The 23,170-nt window shown below is 48.4% G+C and overlaps 1 protein-coding gene across 2 annotated transcripts in view; it reads right to left on the reverse strand.

Annotated features, from left to right (window-relative positions):
- LOC116949690 (axin-1) overlaps nt 1-23,170 on the reverse strand; it is a 93,190-nt gene that overhangs the window by 31,658 nt on the left and 38,362 nt on the right. For both annotated transcript variants that reach the window (XM_076072336.1, XM_032967274.2), the window contains exons 4-5: nt 21,550-21,696; nt 3,696-3,792 (exon numbers count right to left, since the gene is read on the reverse strand). In XM_076072336.1, the coding sequence (XP_075928451.1) occupies nt 3,696-3,792; nt 21,550-21,696 (244 nt within the window). The remainder of the gene's footprint in view (nt 1-3,695; nt 3,793-21,549; nt 21,697-23,170) is intronic.

Below are 23,170 nucleotides of genomic sequence, written 5' to 3' on the forward strand. Positions count from 1 at the left end.
GCTCCATTCATTTTCTCCCAAATTCACTTCCCAATCCCTTCCCTTCATCCTGCACCGACCTCCCGAAGACGGGGCTATTTCCCAAAAAAAACGAGGGGAGGTCTTTTAACCGCCCACCACAAGCCTGACTTCTCCCCCGGACCACGCACCCCTCCCCCCCCCCCCACCCCCGAACCAGCTGCCACCACGCATCGAGTTTTAACAGCTATGAAGCATTTTAAAAACGGTTCTTTCTCACAACTTTTAAGACATGGTGAGATTTTTTTTTCAGATACGAGTTGACACTAAACTTCAGATGGTCGGTAACATTTAGTCTATCCCCCTCCCCCACCCACCCACCCAGCATTTCATGCCGGCGGCCTGGTCAGAGAGCGGTAAATCTCAACAAAGACATCAAGCCGGAGTTGGGGGCGCGCAAAAAATTAAGAGTCCCTGAAAATGCAGCGGCGGAGAGCGCAACAAAGCTGTGGCGAGACTCCCCACGCGCTACCACGGACCCTCGATAACCGCACCGGACCGCTGTCGCAAGAGGCACAAGGGCGGCTGGGCCCACGTGAAGGCGGTGGGGGGAGTTGTGTTGTGCGAGCATCTCGCTGGAGGATTTTCCTCGAGTACCAGTCCGACTCATGCACCTTGAATGCCGGCCACGCAGCCGCTTTTGTTCAATCGAGAATGGAAATGGGGCCCGGGCGTTTTACGCCCGTTCACGCAGACACCGTTAGTTGTAGGGATTATGAAGGGGGGGGGGGATGGGGGGGGGGGGTAAACGGCTCATTTGTTTATTTATACACTAATATTATTATTAACCGAAACAATATCAAAGGAAACAAAAAAATAGATGACTAATATGTGCAATTAGTACAATCAAGGCCGTTTTAATCTTCAACCATTAAGCCCGTGTGGATTATTGGAGGACACTGCCGTCGCGTGCACTGCTGTTGCGCACACAAACGAAGCAACATGAAACTAGACGGCAAGTGAAGGTGTGTTGGGACAGATGGCCGTCTCAAGTGTGCATACATTGTCAAGCCAGGTAGGCGAGGAACCCAGAGATTGACGCGCTCAACACTGAACCTACTGCCACGGTTTCAATTCCCAACTGGCGCTGGAGGTATTTCTGTTTCGTGGGGAATTAAAGTGACCCTGTTGAATCTATTGGCAAGAGTGCCACTTGTGTGTACCACTGTCACAGGCGTAACATCTCAAGATGTATGTGTCTATTAATTGGGAAAATGCGTCCGTCTTGACAACGCGTGAAACAATTCACGAACACCGCGAACTTGACGCAAGTGTCACAATTCAAGGTCACGATTCAATTCAGGAATGGATTTTATTTTCACTTTAGCATTCTGGTGAACGTGGCTCCTCTGGTGTCTGCAGGGGTTCACGTGAACCCATTACAAACATCACATACCGCAAAGGTAATTCAAAGCATTGACAGCACAAATTGATTCTAACCAATCTATTGATAGTCACAAGCCGAGACTTTAGTAGTCCTTGTGAAATTTGACTTTTACCCGTGGACCCAACGCAAAAGACACTTGACTTTTAAGCTGCCAAAATAAAAGACGAACTGTTGATGAGTGACATCACTTACTCTCTCATACACTTTGAAGTCACCGTTATTCAAAAGTAACACGTTGCTCTTTCTCAAATCCTCCTTCAGATCATAATACTGACGCGTCCTTCATCCGTGGAATCCACCTAGGAAGCGTGACTTTTTCAGGGGAGTGTCACAATGTGCACCTCAGCCAGTTCCCTTTCACCGAGTGTTTTACAAGTTTTGGAAACAACAAATTTTGCGTAAATACGCACAACCAAGACCAAGCTGCAGCCCACTACGCTCACCGCACTAAAACAACCGCCATCGCCAGGCAATTATCCTTCTTCGATGAACACACGACGACCGTGGCCCCAAAACACCTGGAGCGCGCTCGATCCCAACAGATCTCCGCTTCAGCTAAGCAGAACTTCGAGCCTGGACAGGGCGGAGACGAGCGACCGCCACGCACAAAAACGGGTGCTTTGTAGGCCCGCTGCGGTGCTACGTTGTGGGCAATGGAGGGCAGCGCAGAAAACTCCGGGGCCTAGTCCCTTGCCTTCAATTGGATTATCACCGTTGGCTACGTGCGCTCAACATACATACATTCAATGCCCAACGTCTTGCCCGCGTGTCGTTTGCACACGCTCCTTGTCAGCCCTTCTGTAACCGCATTTAGTGATGCCAGGAACAAACGCACACTCGCCCATTACAGCCCACAAAGGGCACCCGCGGCAGTCAGAAAATGCACAATTCCCTACCAAGCGTCGCTCAAGGTCATGCTCAGCTAGATGTTGGCCGCGTCGAGCTTATCCGACTCAACATTCTTTCTCCAACGCCACCACATGCTTGCTGGGTTTTCATGATTTGCCGCCCGTTAACTTTTCCGACGCAAACAATGCCATGAGCATGACAAAATAAGAATAGGTGTTTACGCTTGCTAGCAATGAAACAGTTGCGTTAAGATGCTGAAACACCAAATAGAAGATTGTGCAAGGAATCAAGTTACTGCATTAACCACACGCAGTACTTGTGGTGAACATGCAAACAAACACGCAATGATCATATCTATGGCCATTGTCTTTGAAACTGATTGGCCTACACCAGAGACAGCCTTCTTTAGGGCCTAGTCTCACCAGTGTCAGTCCACAGAACGCCAACAAGGGGAACAGTACAAAGACAATGCCACTATCAGAGCATTCATAGCTCGGGGTGTGCAGCTACAAAATGGGACCTTTTTTGCCAGTATCAAAGTATGAAAAATTAAGAAAAGGTTTTACCCTTTCTGGCAATACAACAGGAGGTGTTAAGATGTTCAAACACTAAATATAAACCTTTTGCAAGGAATCAAGTCCGCATTAACCACACACAGTACTTGTGGTGAACATGCAAATATTGTATTTGAAACTTATTGGTCTACACCATTATTTATGGTGGTTATGTTATTCTTTGACACTTTGATTTAATGTCATCAGCAGTCAAGAAAGTTTCGTCATTTGTAAAAGAACTCAAAAGCCAAGGTCGCAGTGCGATGCTCAATTTTAGCAGTGTCAATTCCACATTCATACAGCACGGGCTTACCGTAGAAGACCCAGATCAATTGTGACATTTTTTTGCAACCATTACAAACACCTGCAATAAACAGAGCACACCTCCTTCAACGCAAATGCAGCGCAAACAATGAGACAATAGGACCAGAAATAGCTACAAAATAAACTACTCAAAACAATCGTTAGTGTTGTAAATCCGGTGATTTATATTCGTTTGGTTATTTTTATTTTCCATCATGACACGAATGATTATTTTTGGTGATGTATTACGGCTACATCATTTTGCATTGAACTAGGAGCCCATAGCGTGAAGATAGGGTCCCCGTCCGCAGCTGTACCACTGGCAGTTGACAAGCAAGCATTGATCCAAGCAAGCCCGACGGACTTCGCATGTCAAAACCAGTCCAGAGTTTTCTTGTCTTGAAATCATCGCTGCTAACATTATGCTCTTCTCAAACGGCCGTGCGGCTAATGGGTTGTGTAAGCAATACTTGTATTTGTTATGTGGAGCTATGGATGTGTCTGCTTATTTATCTTGTCACGCGTTAAACAGGTCCATAGGACGTTGAGGAGTGGCGGTGCAGGTCTGGCATTGGGCTACTCACAGGGAAGTGTGGCAGGGCCACCCGTCCATTCGCCCGGATGCTCCGGTGCATCTCCCTCCGCTGCTGCTTCTTGAAGCGGTATGGAGGAATCCCATCCCTGCGCGCACACGAAGGATCAGGGCGACATTTTAACGGCGCGTGACACCTGTCCCACTCACCCACTACCATGCACTCGCACATCCACACGTGCACATAAAGACAAAGATCCCACCGTACAGCCTGCAATAGCCTGTTGGGGCAAGCACCGTTAGCGTTCACCTATGAGGGGCCTGGGCAGGACACAAGAGCGTGGATGGGCAACACCACGCCCGGCCGCCTCCGTTTTCCCAGTGACGATGTTCACCACACACCGCACCAGGTACTAATTTGAGGCCGTGCCGACCTAGGGGAGGCCCAGGACCGGTTCAGATAATCGTCACTGGTGTTGGCCGAGAGGGGGGAATCGAAATCAGGTCGCCGCACGCACACACGCGGGCACGCGCGCGCAAAGGCAAAGATCACCCCCAACGTAGCCTTAACAGACGGTTTTGGGGCAAGCGCTGTTAGCGTGCACACACACACACACACACAGGCGAACACACACGCTAGCCATTGAGTGAAGGCGACATTTGGGTAAAACCGGTTCTTAATGCTCGCTGGGCGCGACTCGGCGAGGTCGGTGGAGATCAGAGGGAGCTCGCGCAGCAAAACAAAAAGGACCTCAGCCGACGCGCAAACGCCTTTGCGCGTTCAATGCCGTTGCGCAACGAGTCACGCACGACGCGAGAGCAACCTCGCGTCACCGCCGACGACCGCGCGCTCGCTCAGCAGCCCGGCGTGAGCGTCGCCCAACGGCAGCCGGCTTCGAAATAAAAATCAATTCCTGGCCGCAAAGTTCAAAAACAATAAATGCGTAAATCAAAGTGAGCAGTCAGAGCTGTTCACGTTGCTTAAACGGGTGTAGGGCGATTCTTATTTAGATTTATGGCCCCCGGTCCAGAGGTGAAACTTCCACATTCTATGGGCAGGGTCTGGTCACTCCAAAGGACACATGCCACCTTACTTCTCACGGTGTGGTGACTAAGTTATGCCCATCTCAGGGCTTTAAAGCTGTCAAGGGAAAAAAAAAAAGTACACCAACCTGTGAATATCTACAAAAGAGCTCAAACGTATCGGCCTTACGAATGTGATTATGAATAAAGTTTCTTCACTTCTATTTTTTTTGAGCCAGCACTCCACACAGAGACAGCACGTCGTGCGATGATATCCTGTCTGCCTTGCTCAAAAATCCAGTCAATTGGTGGCACCGGAACATTGTGGAGGGCTACTTCCAGCATCATCAAGGGAGCTCATTCATTTGCTCCGTGTGACTCAATCCCACACACCTAGGAACAGGAATTTTTTCATTCGTGCATTTTTTCCCCCCCGAAACCGGTTTTAAAGTTTGACTTATCGCGTGTACACAAAGCTTGTGCGGTGGCTGCGTCTGGCAAGGAGGCGCTAAAGTCTGATCCTCTCCTGTTCCAATGCCCTACCCTGAAACACGCCCCCACAACCAACACACACACACACCCCTGATTTATTTTCCAGAACAGTACAAATAAATAACATAGGTATGCGCCATCCTCCCGGACGTTACACTGCAGCCCACTTTATTGTTCCATGTTCAGAGATTTCACAACGCCCTCTCGCCAAAAAGTCGTTGGCTCTCCTGCGCTTTCCCGTATTGTCCGAATTGACTCAATCGTCCACGAATATAAAAAAAAATGAGCACAACTCGTGAAGAAAATCCACGAGCCATGCTATTTTTATCTGACCAGGGAAGGACAATTGAGCGAAATAGCTCCTTCTCAGAAGCGACCTGGCCACAAGTGATAGCTCACGTGGGCTTACCACGTGGACATTTCTAGCAGCAACAAATACTGTTAAGTGCATCTTTCTAAATGTGGAGGGAAAAACGTGAGGACCCGAAGAAAAATCCACACGACCAAGGGGAGAACATGCAAACTCTAAATATACAGGCGTCAAGGGTCGGGATTGAACCCACGTCCTCCTGTATACTAGACGAGGTAGTTTACAACTCGCCACTCTCTCCCTGTAAATGGCACAGACTCCACGTGACGTTTTGCCCAGCAAGCAGTTTTAGTTCAGCTGCACGGGCAGAAAGGTTCCCAAAAGCGAGCGAGCGCGGGGAAAATACCCTTTATATGTGTGTCAAACAAAAAATCCTGGGCAACTTGAACGCGTGCCGATGTTCCGACTGGCACTCGCATCTTCATCGCTCGGCTTAAAATATCGCTGCCCCGTCGCACACTTTTCCCACCGATTTAACTTTTAAAACCGGGCGCTCGGACCACACGAAATGATACGCTTTCGCGATCGTCAGAGCGGGTCAGAGATTTAAAACGATCTCGCGATGGCACGCGTCGCTCGCTCCACAGCCGTTTCACGGGAGGAGACGACGGGGTAAAATGAAGGTCGCGGCAGCTTCAAGCGAGACGAAATAACGCGATCCGCCCAAAACTACATCGACGCGGCAACACGCAGCAATCCCGGGCTCTGCACCTTTCGCCCGCTTCTCTGCTGAAATTTCGCCTCTGGAAAGACGACGTCAACCGTAAAAATGCACAATTCGATATTCCTTTCACGCGGCAGTCTTTATCCCCTCTTTGTAGTATTTACACTCAAGGACAATATTTCAATTCGGGTATCGATTTGTCTTTCATCTCTATCTCTCTCTCACCGCACATTTATTTATTTGTTCTCCCTGAACCCCCCCCCTCCTCCTCCTCTTCTCCCCACCCCGCCTTTTGAGACTCGTGTCTTTACCCACTTTGCACCTCGTGCTAGCTCCAAAGACAAAGATCCCCCGTATAGCTCTAAAAGACTGTTGGGGCAAGTGCTGTTAAGCGAGCGCCTATGAAGGCCAGCACAGCACACGAGGGGGTTGGTGGCCAGCACCACGCCCGACCGCCTTTGTCTGCCCAGTGGTGATGTTTGCACACCACACCAGGTACTCATTTGAGGCCGAGTCGACCTAGCAGGAGAAAGCCCAGGACCGGTTAAGATAATCGTCACTGGTGTTGGCCGTGAACGGGAATTGAACTCGGGTCGCTGGCTTTGTAATGCAGCGCGCTAACCGCCGCACCACCGCCGCTCGACACGCAGTCCACTCGCACCATCTGCTACGGTCCCGCTTCCCCCGTGCCCCTTCTCACACCAGGGAGATGACTGCGCCTGCTTTATCTGTCATCTCATTGGCAGCCACCCGCCGACCCACTGCGAGCGCTCTCCACTGCTCTCACGGTCATTAACTCCCCGCGCGCAATGACCGCCCCGCGGGTACCAGGCCGGGGTCCACTCAACCCGGCCTACCGGTGACGTTCTTAAGCCTCATCGCCCCTGGCTAGCTGCAACGAAGCTGGCGTGGCACTGGCGTCAAAGTTACTTTCCATGTTACCCGGTCTGGCCCAGGAAAAACAAGATCCCAGACCTGGGCCCCCAGGATGGATTATCGACCCAAGCCGGACACGCTTAAGAACGACGGCGACTCCGGAACCATTTGAGAGGTCACGAGGTCAACATGCGAGCGACACGTGCAGGCCAGCGTCACTCGCTCGGTTCAACGTCCCCATCCGTATTTGTGTAAAAAAAAAACACCGTGGAAGATTGTAAAAAGACATAAACAAGTTCAACTTACTCTAACCCCTACCACAATATTAAACTATGTAAAAAGTATTTTTTTTAATGGGGTCAATCCGTGACTTCTATGGCTGTGGACTTTACGACTATGGAGATTGGGGAGGATTAAGGGGAGGGGGGGGGGGGCAGAGCCTACAAAGCCCAAGGGGTTCGTGAAACATGGGGACATGAACCCATGCATTGGAGCTGTACCTGGGCCGGTTCTGGGCCAGTCCTGGGGACCAAAGTGGCCGTGGAAACCATGGGGAAAGCCTGCCACACCCTCGTGGACTTTTTACCAACGACCCATTTTTGCCGTACTTTCTACGTTTAAATTTGGAGACAACAAAAAAAACACTGCCCCGAGTGTGAGGTCCAATAAAACATGTCGGCGAAGTCAAAAGCCAGAGCAGCGAGAGTTTGTCTATTATGAGACCTCCTTTGCCAGTAACAAGATATGGAAAGAGGTTTTACCCTTTTAACTGGCACAAAAACTGACACCTTTATTCAAGGCATCATGTTTGCAATAACCACAACACAAGCAGTCAAAATGCAAACAAAAAGAGACAACTCTGATAATAATATTGGCACTGTCCTTGAATTTGATTGGTCCACACCCGAGACGGCTTTTCTTAGAGCCTAGTCTCCACTGGCGTCTTCTGGTCCAACACCAGTGGAGACTAGGATCTAAGAAAAGCCCGTCTCGGGTGTGGACCAATCAAATTCAAGGACAGTGCCAATATTATTGTCAGAGTTGTCTCTTTTTGTTTGCATTTTGACTGCTTGTGTTGTGATCATTGCAAACATGATGCCGTGAATAAAGGTGTCAGTTTTTTGTGCCAGTTAAAAGGGTAAAACCTATTTCTATATAGGGTTTGTCTAATTTAATACACAACCGCGACTGGGATACGTTGATATCTGGGAGGATGACTGTTCGATAGATCAGCTGTTACTCGACTTTGGCAACAAAAAAAAGCTAATCGTGTTGACCGATTTTCTGTGCGTGCAATTGCCAAGCACCACCAAACACTTGCGTGCGGCAACGTTCGTAATTTATTCGTGGCGGGGGGCTTGCCTTGCACGCCACTTTGAGTGAAATATGTCGCCCTGGGTGTGGATGTTGTTAGAAGAGCCTGTACACGCCCACCAAACACGACGATTGAGTCATTAAATAAAGGCTGGCTGCTGAACTCAGGAGTGATCGGTAAACACGGTTCAACGTCTCCTATCCGGCCGTCACATATCTATCCACCGTGACCAAATTAACCGCCGATGATGGTGTAGCTGTCAATTTCTATACATTTTGATAAGTTCGACCTTTCCACACACAGTAATGTATTCTTAATCTTCTGAACAGCACTGGTTAGCTACGTACGGTGCGAAAGAAGTTCAATATACATACATACAATCCCACGTGCGTCTGCTTACTTCCAAAGCAGTGAAGTCATTTTCCAATGTTTACAGTAGTTTGCGTTTATTTTCGTCAAGTAACCTATGTAACAGCAATTTACTGTTCAAGTTCACATGTCTGACCTTTTGACACATTAGCCGTGTATATAGCTCGATCCCGACTGAGCCGGATATGCGACGTTGTACCGTACCGCACGGCGGAAAATCATCAAATAACGTTTCACTTTCTGTATGGTTTATGTAACAAGCAACGCAACAAAACGCAATGGGTTTTAAAGCAATTCGCTCCCAGTTACCAACGCCATTTAGATGCGAGTGCAGCATCACTTGCATCCCCGAAACATGAAACACTTGTGTTGTGTTTTAAGATCCGTGACTTGTGGGTGAGAGAAAAGGGCGGCTTATTAAAACGTAGCCTTGAGTGGTCGGCAAAGTAACTCGGAAGACAAGAGAAGAACCCTGAAAAACAATACTTGTAACTGGCCAATTAAAATGATGCTATATTCCCCCGAAGGTGTTACATTGAATCAACCGGTTGCAAAGCATTAACGATGTACATCATTACTACTACTAACAGTCTTGGTTTTCAGGGCAGTAAAAAGAGTGGAGGTGTGTATTTTAAGAAGACAGTAAAAGGGGAAGTGGATAGAAACAGCCCACCAGAACGCCTTAATTTAAGGCCAAGCAGACCTTGGGGAGGGCCCAGAATAAGTTCATAAAAGGCACTTGCCACCGATTTTATCCATGTTCAGAAATCTAATCTACGTGCATTGCATTTGTTACGTAGTCCATGTACCAGCACTCCACACCACAAAGATCCACCCGCCGTATAGTCCAGCACACTGTTGGGGCAAGCGTTATTAGCGAACACAAAGCGTTGGGTGCTGCCTTGCAACATGCCTGACCTCAATTAAGACCCCACACCCAAACACACATGCACAAATACACACAATTACACACGTACACACACGCGCACAGCACACAAAAGGGTACGTTGCTTGAACGTCACACGTGCAAAACGCAAGCTGGCAACACGGTATTGGAATGTACCCAGTTTCCACGACGACTTGAATTTGAATACAATATTAAATGTTGTTTTTTTTACGCAACTAGCCCCCCATTGAATTGCCAAGGAACGCTCTTCATAAGCAAGGTGCGTAACATTGCGGCCAAGTGCATTACCGCCCCCCCGCTTTTCTAAGTCAATTAATGAAGATTCCGAGAGACCCGAGGCAAAAGGAACAACGGGCTCGCACCCTCAGACCGGGATGAGTCAACCGCGCGAGTACGAGGCCTTCATCCAGCAGTGGATTTCTAGAAAAGTGGCCGCGCACGTGTGCGTACACATGCGCACGGGCCGCAGAGAGCGCACCGCGCGGGTCCGTGGGGGGCAGCCGGCGCCTGCGGAGCACGCTCTTGTTGCGTTTGACGCAACGTTCGCGCTCGCACCTCGGCTCCTGCAACTTTCACGTGCTCATCGATTCACGCATATCGGAGTTTGCCGTGAGCGGCCGGCGCGGTTTGAATTTTATTTGACAGGGATTTTGATGCCGTTTGCGAGGCAGCCCACGCTTTCGCTGGCTCGTGTACGGTGGCGCAAACATTTTTTTTTCTTCGTATAATTACAATGTATGTACGCCACTTCATTTCTCTTCATTTTGATGCAAGATCAAAAAAAGACGTGCTCCAAGCGGCAGCGGGGAAAAAAGTCAAAGTGTCCACACCCCCCCCCCCGCACTGTCCTTAAGGCTCAGACGAACAACGGATGGTGCTCCTTTCCAACGGGGGGGGGGCACTGGTAGAAAATGCCACATTCATATGGCAGAGATATTAAGTCTTCCTTAAGGATAATCATTGGCTCATCTTCAATGAAGATGGGTTGCCCGAACAAGCAAGGAGGACAATTTGATTTCATTCAACCGAGGATAGTACACACGTGCGCGCGCACACACGTGTACACAAAGGCGAAGACGTTCCCGCGTGCTGGTGCCAGTTTTGTTAGGGAGTTCTCTCGTAAGGCAGGCAACAGCACACACAGTGGCGGTATGGCAAGCCCTGCGTCCTCCTCTTCCGCATTCCATTCCCACTGCCGATCTTCACACATTGTACTAAGTACTAATTTTAGAACAAGTCACCGTCCAGGAGAGCCTACCATAAGGTTAAAACAGCAAATGTCACTTGTGTCAATGTGCACTACGGGGCCGGTGACTCAACTCTCGTCGCGAGGTTTGACCACAACGCGGTGTTTTAAGCCACAGGCACCTCAATGCTCGCACAGTATGAACACAAGCGCAAAGACTCACGAGGAACAGGTGACACCTGCCACGATCAATACACAAAAAGCGGCAAAACACAAAGACACAGAACACTGGCACACGGCGCAGAATGCACAAGACAAGGGGGGACAAGAGATACAAGACACGAGATAGGAGACACGAGAAACCATCACCAGCGCCAGCGGCTGCAAGGAGGCCCCACCCATAGCGAATCCAGCCCGGCGAGCACAGCGTTACCCACCCATGTGCTCCCTTGGGGTCCTGCAATGCCCCCACATCAAATGCAGCCCAGTCACAATGTGCTACGCTTTGAAGTCGTCTGCCCGGCCTGACTCCCCAGCGTCAAGAGCTGAGCCCACGGGCTGCAAGAGATGAAAGCGGAAAAATATGCGTGTGTCCGCGTGTGTGCTTGCTTGTGCTCGTACGTGCGTCTGTGTGTGTGTCTGTGTGTGCGTTGTGTGTTCTGTGGGTGCGCGCGTTATAGACTGCACCCCACCCGCCCCCACTACGCATCTAACCCGCTCGCAATAACCGTGCTTTGCAAAAGAATCCCATGGCGAACTGTTAATCGTGGAGGTTATGAAATTAAATAAAGAACGGCGGACGTGCGTGCGTGCGTGCGTGCTGTGTGTATGTACACACGAGCGTGCGGAGTTGCATGTGTTTGGCGTTTGTTGGAGGCGAATCTCTTTTTACATCCAAAAGGACTGGATCGTTTTGCGGTGTAAAAATGCATTTCGAAAAGTAAACGATATTCCGTATTGATGCATTAATCCGAGGTTTTATTTACAAATGTGAGTTAATTAGAGCTAGGGAACAAACGCACACAATCACAGCGCATGCAGTCACACACATACACGGCTTGCGATAATCACTTTAACTCCCTGTAAAGTTGAACCCATGAAGAACAAAGTAAAATTTGAAATAATTTATTTTCCTTAGTATGAGTGCTTATTTTTAATTTCAAAATTGCTGTGTACACAACTCCATAAATAAAGGAAAGTGATGGGTGATAAGGAAGACAATTAGGTTGTAAATGATGGCCGCGATGATTATTATAATGATGTCAATTACGATGATAAGAGGCCTCACCAAGATAGATATTCTCAATCGTGGCCCTCACACGTTTAATGTTCGAAACTAAAATAACCCAACCGATTTGCGCTCCACAACCAGGACATGTGCCACGGCGCGTCGTCCACCGTGGCAAAAAACATCGACTCCTTAATAAACTCCCAATCTTGTATGGCCCCAACCATGCATAAGAATTTGAATATTTAATGAACCGATCAAACTGCCTGCTCACTCGCAAATATTGACACAGTACTCGTAATCAACAAAGGCCCTAAAAAGCCTGTGATGAAAACGGCAACGTTCCTGCGGCAGTGACCAGTCTTCCCCTAAACTACGAGCAGCTTCAAGTCCACGGGCTGTGCCCATGCTTGACTGAACAGGGAGAGACACTTTTGACGTTTTGAGTACTACGAAAAGGATCAGTTCGCCAAGATTCACGAGTGGGGAAGGTGGGCTTTTGCTTTTTTTTTTTCCCCCATTTTGTTTTTGCGTAATCATGCTTGCCGGCCACTTTGTTCTATGTTGCTAAGGATCAATGGCCACGTGGGTGCCCACACACCTGACTACTTCATAGCACAGCCGGCTGACACATCCAAAGCGCGTCGCCATGCTCAGGTGAACACTGGACAGGGGCCATCTGCGGCTGGGGGTCCCGACCCATCGACGCAAATTTCATTTTGCTGACGGTACCGAGTAGAGCTCTAAACATTTGCATTCGCCGGCGATTCAATGAGTCCCGAGGTTTAATTGTAATCATTTGATTAAAGATCAATAAATTCTCCACCACGGTGATGCGTGCATTGTGAGCATGACAGTCAAATATTAATCAACTAGCCTTTTGCCCGTCCAAAAGACGGGTGTATCGCAGTAAATCTGAAACTTGCGAGCGAAAAGCAGACTGCGACGTGATATTCATTGCATCAATGCGTGTGCAATTCGTAAGGGCGCGGTGACACAGACCTATTTCATTTTAAGGTTTATAATCCCTTGTTCATCATGACGTCCTTTTTACTTTGATGTCTCAACAGCGTCACGGAGATCACGTGATGACGTGAGGGTCCTGCCTTTGTAGTGAGGGTTGTGAGTTGACGCCGAGGAGGGGGGAGGAGGTGTCTCGCCCCCCCATGTGGAGTGATGTTAGCCGCTAAATTATTATGAATGGAGGGGGGGGTGTCCATTTGGATGATGTCACCTTATAATTGTTATTGAGGGGGGCTGTTCGATGTGGAGTGACGTCACCTGCTCATGATTATTAATGAGGGGGGGGGGGTCCATGCGGAGGACGTAACCTGTTAATGATTGTTAATGAGGGGGGCTGCTCGACGTGGAGTGACGTCACTTACGCATGATTAATTATTAGTTGGGGGGGGGGGAGTATTCCATATTGAGTGACGTCACCCGCTCATGATTATTAATGAAGGGTGGGGGGGGGGTGTCCATTTGGAGGACGTCATCTGCTCATGAATATTAATGAGGGGGGGCTGGTCGATGTGGAGCGACGTCACGAGACATTCCTGGGTGATTATAGTAGGTATGCGCAATGGAGGTTGCTCGTGTCCAGCCACTTCTCGGCGGTAGGGATGACTGTGATACTAATCATGGACAAGGATGGCAATGGTGATTGATAATGAATGGGTGAGGATGACAATGATGATGGCGGTGGCAGACGTAACTACGGTGAATTTTTACTCAGAAACCCACAAACGGAAATCCTGCTGCCACACCATGCGAGCTACATCCTGCCTTAATAATACTTTTTTTTTTTAATAGACGGGCTGCATATGCTGGCACACATTCATGATCCTTGAAGATGAGCCAGCACAGCCCTGCCAATAAAATAATAAATCTGGAAACAGCAATATGCTGGAGTTTTTTCCCCTCTACCCTTCCAAAAAAATATATCTTATTATTATTATTTTGCTGTCGACAGAGACACAACAAGCGCAGCGAGCACACACTTCAATGTTTTCCAGCCACACACAATGTGGGGCAAGGCCCCCACGTGGCTGGTAGGGTGTCGCTTCAGGTGGCATTGTGGAGATTGGGTCGTGATGGTGGCTGCTGGGCGGAGAAAACGCCTTGATAAATAAACAAGCTCGTAGAAGAAGTCCGATTGACGGGACAGAGAGGGTGTTGTTTTTCTTCACATCAAATAAAGTAGTAAAATAATATTGCAAAGCATGGGTGACCAGAAGCCTCATGATATTTCGTTCTCCACCGCCCAGTCACTTTTATTATTACCGCACTTCGTCTGCCAGGCAGCGTCACCACCCATTGTAACTGGCATGACCATTTTCGGTCATGGTTTTTTTGACCTAGGCCAAAGGCCATAGATTTTACATCACTCATCCTCAGTACTATAAGGTCACTGGGTCCTTCCAGTCAACATTAACCCCGACCCGACTCTGTAAAGGTTATTGACGTTTCTCATGCGTCATCATTATTATCGGCCATGACAACTCCACTGCTGGATGGAGACCTCCCCCCAAAGATCTCTCACAGTCTTTCAGTGCAAACGATCCATCTTGGACCTGCACACAAACTGATTTTATCACTCGATCTCCGCGGAGAAAATACCCTTTAAAGCACGTTCCCTCCGTTGGTTGCCACCAAGTCAATAGTCTCGAACACAGCCCATCGTCCTTTCCAGGGACGTGCCCTGCCCCTACTTATTTTTCTTAACAGCTCACATGTCCCTCTTCCTGTGTCTCTCGGTGTAATTCCATGCATGCCATATGCCTCTCCGGCTCATTCACGCGCCGTTCAGCTGTATGCTCAATTCCTTTGCCCATATCAATGTCTTTTTAGATATGCGTCACAGCAGGTTATGTACACCGATTAAAGCCAGCCACGGTATACGAATCAAAAGCAAGATATTCTTTCACGATTCAATGCACGAAAATCGATTGCAATCAATTGATCAATGTGTCGATATGTCCCTTTGTTCTCTGGCCATACTAATCACGCGCACTTGATAACTATAAGCATGTGCATTAACGGCTATAGTGCGGTTGTGTTCATGCAATATTATCCATGTAAAAATAAATGTAACGTATAAACACGTGCGACCGCAAAATTGGGACGATGAAAAACATTACAGCGGGATGCTCTCTTTGCAATATGTAAACACTTTTCTTTCAAAGACTTTCCAAAATGCTATGCCACACGACACAGGCACTGGCATGGGCCACCAATGCACGCGAAGACAAAGACCCCACCGTGCGGCAGCCCCAACAAACTTTTGGGGTAAGTGCCGTTGGCGAGCTCGTGGCCAACAAACGCACGTGTTTACCCAGACACGAGCATACAGTCGGAGACGGACTACCTACCACAAGACGAATTCACGTAAACAAAGACAAGAAGACGAATTCCCAGAGGCACGTCAACGGTCTTACTCCGATGCTCATGCTCACAAAGACCAATCAATGCACACACAAAAAATACGTACACACACACACACACAAACTCACAAGGTCAGACACAGACAGAAAGGCAGACCAAACTCACAAGGACAACACAGCTACTCGCATAACTCACTGCACACATACACGCGTACTCTCTCTCTCTCTCAAAAAGACAAACACATGCACACACAAGCCAAGGCACCCACACGCACCGGCGGCGGAGCTGTCCCACGCATACACGCACACATTGGCGAGCCCTTAAAATGCAGCCAATGTTTGCCAAGCCGTATAAGGGGCAACCAAGCGATGCATCTGCTCAAACAGGAAATGGGGGAAGGCAACATCAAAGAGGCAAATCCAGGAAGCGTTCAGACTTCTGTAGCTACCTCTGTTTGTGAGCCAAGCAGTTTCCCCCTCCCCACCACCACCACCAATGTCTCTCTCTCTCTCTCGCCCCTCTCGGTCTCTTTAACGTTTTTTTTCTCTCTCTTTTTAAACCGAGAGACATCCCTCTCACACACCGTAAGCGCGCATGCATTCGCGCTCACGTGGTGTAACCTTAGTGCTGGCTTTTTTTTTGTTATTCCCAAAGGGGGGGCTGCCGTGGGGGTGGAGGGGGTGGCAAGGAGCCAGAGAGGGGTTACTTTGCTTTGCTTGAGTATTTTTTTGTCACATGGCGCACGGGGGGGGGGGCGGGCTGTATTTTAACAGAGGCCAAAAAAATCGTCGCGAGTTGGCGCGCTTTAGAGAGGGCTTGCGGCCGGCAGCGATCTATGTCAGTACAAAACAGCCGCTTCAGCTTGACTTGGGGCAACCGGAAAAAAAATGTACGGGGGGGGGGGGGAGGCTACCGCTTGTGACTTTTGGTGGTCCGAAATAATGGACGACTTTGAAGCGTCGTCCGTGACAACGTGAGGGTCTATTGCGACGTTATTGCTCAAAGGGACGAGTGGACTCGACGCACGGTCGGGCTGTGAGCCGACTCAAAAAGGGGCAAATGTGAGGCGATCCCACACACTGCATCACAGCACCTCCGATGAGCACGGCTGGCTACGTACGGTGCGAAAGAAGTTCAACTAGCACACACGCTCCAATGGCAGACGAGTTGTTCGCGAGATGCACACGCACGTGTCTGTTCATAGACGCACCAAGGCGTACGCATTTCAGGGGGATAAATCAGTGGGAAAAAAATTCCACATTCATATGGCAGGATCCAAGTCTCCCCAGTGGGCAATGACTGGTGTCATCACATAGAGCAGTGCAGGCTCACCCAGTGGTACACATTGTATCGTGAACCCACTGGGTGAGGATCTACATCCATGCATGAACATGAATGAAATTCATCTCCGAGATGCAAAGTACAGTTGCACGTTCATTAATTGTTATTATTCTAACACTAAAAAGGCAAGAAACTCAAAAGTAAACAATGCACGACTCTTGACAATTTTTCAACAGTGTCTCCCAGTCTGAAAACAGCTTCTGACTGGCCCCTAATAACAAAGATGCTACTTTCGCTACACTCTGGAAAGAAAGAAAAAAGTCAAGAGCGATGGCAATCTGCCACAATGCACCGCTATTGCGGCAATTACCGCGCGCTGGGCATAATGCGGTAACGTACCGGCACTGCGTTGGAATTTGAACTCCGTGTCCTTTTAAAAAACAATCGGCAAGTTTGGGCTCGCTACCGTGCCCTTTCCCTGCCTTTTGCATTACACACCAGCGCAAATCCAATTCACCGCGGCTGTAAAAATCGCGCTGATCCACCCTCTCCCTACGCGTTAAAAACAATATCTTCTTCAATCAACAGAAAGGGCCCGGTTGCGTAAAAGCAAAAAATACCAACAGATGCTATTCGCTGCCGAAACTAATTTCAAGTATGTAACAACATCAAGGGCTCTCTTTTCCGACAAGCATTACACAACCAAATGAAATCAAATATAAACCTGCACTAAAAACAAAGAGAACACGATAAATGGTACAAATTATTCAACGTGTGCAACAAGTGGCTGCCCTCTCTTTTGTTTTTTGCAGCCGCGGCGGTGCACGCAAAAATCACGATTTTGCCAATTGCGAGGGGACAAGATAAAAATCTGACAAACATTTCATGAAGAAAAAAAAAACAAAGCGACTGGGTGGTCTCGTGGTGCCTGATAAGGAAACCTTCTCTCCGCCTCCTTCGGGAACTACAATCGAGAAGTGGCGTTCACTTCTGACGACACGCAAAGCACGCACACGGCCGTGACCACATTTACGTGACTGGACATCATCCACGGCTGTTCAACTTCGTTAAATCGGTGTCACCTCCTCTCGTAAGCCACCTTCTAAACATATGCAGTGTCTGTTTTTGCCAAGAACACCGCGAAGAAATCTGGGTTTCTTTTTTCATAAGAAATCTGTTTAGCGGTAGCAAATTCCAACACCGCAACCCACTGGGAATTCCTCGCACCTCCGATCAGCACGGTTGGCTACGTATGGCGCGAGAGAAGTTCACCATAATACAGACGTACACCTCCAGAATTATGTATCCAAGCCAACACTAACATGTCTTGATACAATGCAATAAGAAGCGAATTGATGCTCCAGTCCAACTTGTAATACAAATGTGCTTTCTTCATCCGCCGCCTCTGCTGTCGCTCTATCTCACCATCGCTGTTTCCTGATAGGTCTATGGTCAGTGCACTTGTGTAGACTATCATTCCTGCCATCTGTTGACCTACCTACCCCTCTCCATATCGCACTGCGAATTGTTTCCTTGTCAACCTCACTGCACAAAAAAACTAAGCCTCATCCTTCAATGAACGAGCTGCTGAACTCTGGAACTCATCACCCCCCCCGCCCCCCCATCCTGTCTTTTCACCTGTTCGCAACTTGCAGTCTTTTTCAACCCTCCCAACAACCAAATCATACTTAACCATCTGTGGATCTGCGCTTCCGACGATGGCCGAGTTCACAATAGGTCAACTTTCAGCTTTGAAAAAGTTGCACTAGAGTTAAGCGTCCCGAGAGCACCGAACGTTACGAAAGCAAAAGGCAAAATGGACGCTCTAGCGCCGCACAACAAATCTTTCCAACAAAGCAAACCGAGGCTCGCGACTAAAACACGAACCCCCTGGCGAAAACAACGCGAGCCGCAACTCTGGCCGATTCTACACTTTTCATGCACATTTTACCACTTAAACATATCGCCGCCGCCCAAAGCACCACATTGCTTTGAGCCGCTGCTGCGTGCGACCTTCCATCGTGGCATCATGCGTACACGAGCACGGGGGCCCCCGTTGGCCACAATGGTTGGCGCTACGAGGCTGCTGCTGCTGCTGCTGCCGCTGTTTACATTCTTCCCTCGGCGAGGAGAGGCCCTCTGTGTATAGCGGCCCTTCACCCAGCTGCCTGTGACCTCTGGCTGTCGTCCTCCCCGCCCGCAACCCTTCACAACAAAGCCCGCTGCGTCCCAACTTTTACCACCTTAATAGTTGTGCTCACCGACTCGCTTGCGCCACTTCGGAGTTTGCTTTATTTTTCGTTATTAAGGAGCCCCATATGTGACGTATATCTCATTCTCTCCTTCGCCAAGGGCGTTTATTCCGCGTGTCTCATCTCCCGTCGGTTTCTGGATCTTTTTGCCGGTTGCTCTGCGGGTCTCTCATCCCTCGTGTTTTTTTTTTTTACTGGTGACAGCGCAATGGGGCCACAGCAGCAGGAAAACTAAACAAATGGGGAGTCAAAAGTATGACGACTTTACCAGCTATTTTGTATGTTACATGGCTTGGTGAGCTTCTAGTTTTGGATGAAACCTCGACTAAAATGCTTTAAGGAGAGAGAAAAAAGGCAAATTTACAACGTAGCTCTCACTACAAAATCAGCCAAGTTTAAAAGTTTGTATAGATCCTCAGGCCAAAACAACTGGCTTTACATTTTGATTTAAAGCTTTCGTGACTGCAGGGATTCATTATTCTTGGTTCTTTCGGTAAAGTCACGTAGAAGGGAAACAATAAAATAATAAAAATATAAAACAATCAAATTCTCACGACGTTTCGACTGCAACACAAGCAATCATCATCAGGTGTGAAAACCACAGCAAGAAAATTTGAACAACAAAAAACGCCACTTTTTCAAATTTTCTTGCTGTGGTTTTCACACCTGATGATGATTGCTTGTGTTGCAGTCGAAACGTCGTGAGAATTTTATTGATTTATATTATTTTATTGTTTACCTTCCACGTGACTTTACCGAAAGAACCAAGAATATAACTGGCTTTACATCAAAGTATTGGCCACAACTTCAAATTTTCTTTTTTGAACGCAAGCAAAAGTTTATTTTTTTCCCTCAACACCATGTGAATTCTCATCAACTTGGGCCAACTAAAACAAATAAACAAACATGTGCTAAGACAGTGGGAGGGAGTGGGGGGGGGGTCAAAATAAACAGTTCATATTTTAACTGGGCAATGGCCTCCAATGCTCTGCACCAGCACAGCTTAACATTAGGCCGTGCCCTTAGAGTCAAAGAAAATAAAAAAAGGCTCTGCGCCGAGCACTTATTATTTCTTTCGCGTTTTAAGTAAGAGAACCTGGCAGCATTCGACTTGTTTTCTACCCCCAGCTCCGTCACAGTTACCAGCGCAACGTCTGCCCGAGATCAAATGGGCCCCGACGGCAGCCTCCGAAACCTCAAAAGCGAGTCGATTTGCTAAGTGTTTTCTTTCCTTTTCGGGCCGCAAAAAAAGTCAGGGATCTGCGGGAAATCTGAGGGCGGCGGAAGAGCCGCGGCGCCCCTTCTGAGCGGCGAGTGAAAGCGGACCGGTTTGAAGACAGCGGGCCCCCGGGTTTTACAGATCATTGTGCCACCTAACGCCGCCCATGCATCGCACGCACTCTCATCCAGATCGCACGTGCTTACGGCTCCGGTAAGAGCGTCCAACAGCCGGCTGGATCGCAGAAAACAGAAGACGAGACTGCACAAAACACTCTGAAGGCACGGGGCACACACGCATCGCAAAATGCCGGGATCAAAAAAAAAAGACTCGTCGCCTTATTTCGAAAGCCAAATTGGGCACAGTCTGTTTCCCACCTTCTGCGTGTGACCACTGAACCGGGGGGGGGGGCGGTAAACATAAAAGTGCGATGTTTGCACCCCCCCACCCCCCCCCCCCCGAGAACCACTTCTCCCTCAACACCACAGCTAGGCTAACATCAGATATCCACAAGGGGCGATGTCTTTCAGATGAGATGTTAAAGTGGCGTCTGGATGGGTGGCTTCGGGAAGCCAAGAGGTTAGCGTCACTGGCCCCTAGGACAGTTTCCTTCGCAGTCAAAGATTTGATACCTGCGCGCGTCTGGCAAAATTTTACTTAGTGAATCCACAAAGTGCTTGTTGCCTGCCGTGGTCTATATATTCATTCATTTTGAAGAACGCGCGACATTGCTGACAAGGGCAACGGCAATATCCGCTGTGGCACCACGGTCAAAACTGCGGCGCTCAAAACGACCCGGCAAAGCGAGTGCCGGAAACACAGGCCGTCTGCACATGTATCATCCATGATTAAATAAGTTGAAGCTAATTAGAGAGTGGGTTCAAATATGTTGGCAAAGCATTCAATATATAATCTTCAAAAGGACATAACTCACGCACTGAGGGAGGCGGGACCCAAGTGGCAATGAGCGTGCGTGCAATGTACACGCACACGCAACAGGGTTGCCATATCAAAGGTTTCAACTTTAGACCCCACAAGTTTGACTCGAGGAAACTTTACCGTTAAGAAACTAAGGCGAGACATTTCCACCGTGTAATGCAGACGGCTGCGTGGCATTTACGGTCGACACAACCGCTGCGTCAACCCGGGCGGCCGCTAGTGGGTTCGAACCGTGAACCTCTGCAACGTGTGGCCAACGCGCCACCACTCGGGCCAGGTCACCACCCCAAGCTGGACACAAAAGCTACACATTTACCACGTCAGGGGTCTCTCCCCCCGTTGGTGCGCTCGGCGATGCTAGTGGCGCGGACGCGCGACAGGTGTCCCGTGGGTTCACTTACACGCTGCTGTCGGTCATGGACATGCTGTCGTCCGTCATGGCGTCGCTCGATATGCTCTGCTCGCTGTCGTTGGCGCTCGTGGCCGGCGCGCAGGTGTGGCCGGCGTTCACGTGGTACGGCGGCACGGGCTTGGACTGCAAGGTCGGGCTGGGAAAGGACGAGCACGGGGGTACGGGAAGCACGCACAGGCACGCACGATTAGACACACAAGCATTTTAAGCAACGGTGACCACTTTGTTGCGTAAAAAGTTGGGGTTAATGCATGTCAGTGAGCACCTATTAAAGCCAGAAAGGTATAATATATGGTGGGTGTTACATGACCAGCCCTATCCGCATGCCCAGCCAACTTTGTTTTTTCCAATGTTGATAAAGAGAGCACAAGAAGACAGACGGGATATTTATTTCTGGCCCAGCCAACTTAGGAGAAGGACGAGCTAGATTTCTGCACCATTTTACACTGCTAATACGTGTGGTCACAGGCAGTCAACATGTATTCATCAGAAAAGCACTGTGCGTTAGTTTTAACCAATACCAATACCCGCCATTCACCACTAAGTGATGGTTACGTCACCATGATGCCTGTGCCAGGCCAGGTGCACTTGCTTTAACACGCATACAAAATGCACACATTAAGACAGGTTTATGGAAGAAAAACATAGTAACGGATAGAGAAAATATTCGTATTCTTTGGGTCTTTCGGTAAAGCCACGTAGATAGAACAAATAATAAAATAATAAAAGTTACAACAATATCACGACGTTTCGATCGCAACACAAGCAATCGTCATCAGGTGAAAAATATAGCGGGAGAGCTGCTGATAGAGAAAAGTCTAGGAAACAAAATTCCCCCCCCCATAACGTTTTCTTTTCCAATACAATTATAAATGAAACCAAAGCTTGTTCATGTGTTTTAAGTAGGGGGTGAAACGATGCTTCGATTAAGATCGATTATTACGCTCACGATGCCTGAAATTGCATTTGTGAGAATCAATGTATCATTATCCAAACATACACGCACAGTATAACCTGTCCAGGTACTAGAGATCACTACATTACCATAATGGTCACTACACATTGCCAGAATGTTAAAAAGAAAAAAAACATTTGGAATCACACTGGCAATCTGAATCATGACAATTCGTTGACTTTGCGAGGGGAGCGGGAAGAATTTTAACAACCCCGAGTTTTCATGGGAGATATTCACACACAACACTCGTTTCTTCACATCATTTCCATTGAGTTGTGTTGACCAAATGACGACATGTGGGACGGGGCAGGGACAATTCTCACAGGAAATGCACTAATTGGAAGCATCGGCAAATGAGCAAGAGCGAGCCTGTGAACGCTTCAACGGAAAGCCTGTCCCTAAAAGGTGCAAATGACTAATCCTAAGGTGCAAATTTGGATGTAAAAATGAACACATCTTCTTTCACACGTTTCAAAACAGAAATATCCTGCGATGAGTTAAGCCAATAGACATTGCAAACACACTTACAAATTTGTGCGCGCGCGTACACACACACAAATAACCTACACGCTCTTTAATTTCGCTGGGGTCATTGCAACTGTCTTTGTGTTCATCTTTAATTTCAAAATAGAAATCTTCATCAAAAAAAATAACC

Source organism: Petromyzon marinus, chromosome 37 (genome assembly GCF_048934315.1).
Source record: "Petromyzon marinus isolate PM22_M1 ecotype Great Lakes invasive population chromosome 37, UKy_Petmar_22M1.pri1.0, whole genome shotgun sequence".
Taxonomy (NCBI): domain Eukaryota; kingdom Metazoa; phylum Chordata; class Hyperoartia; order Petromyzontiformes; family Petromyzontidae; genus Petromyzon; species Petromyzon marinus.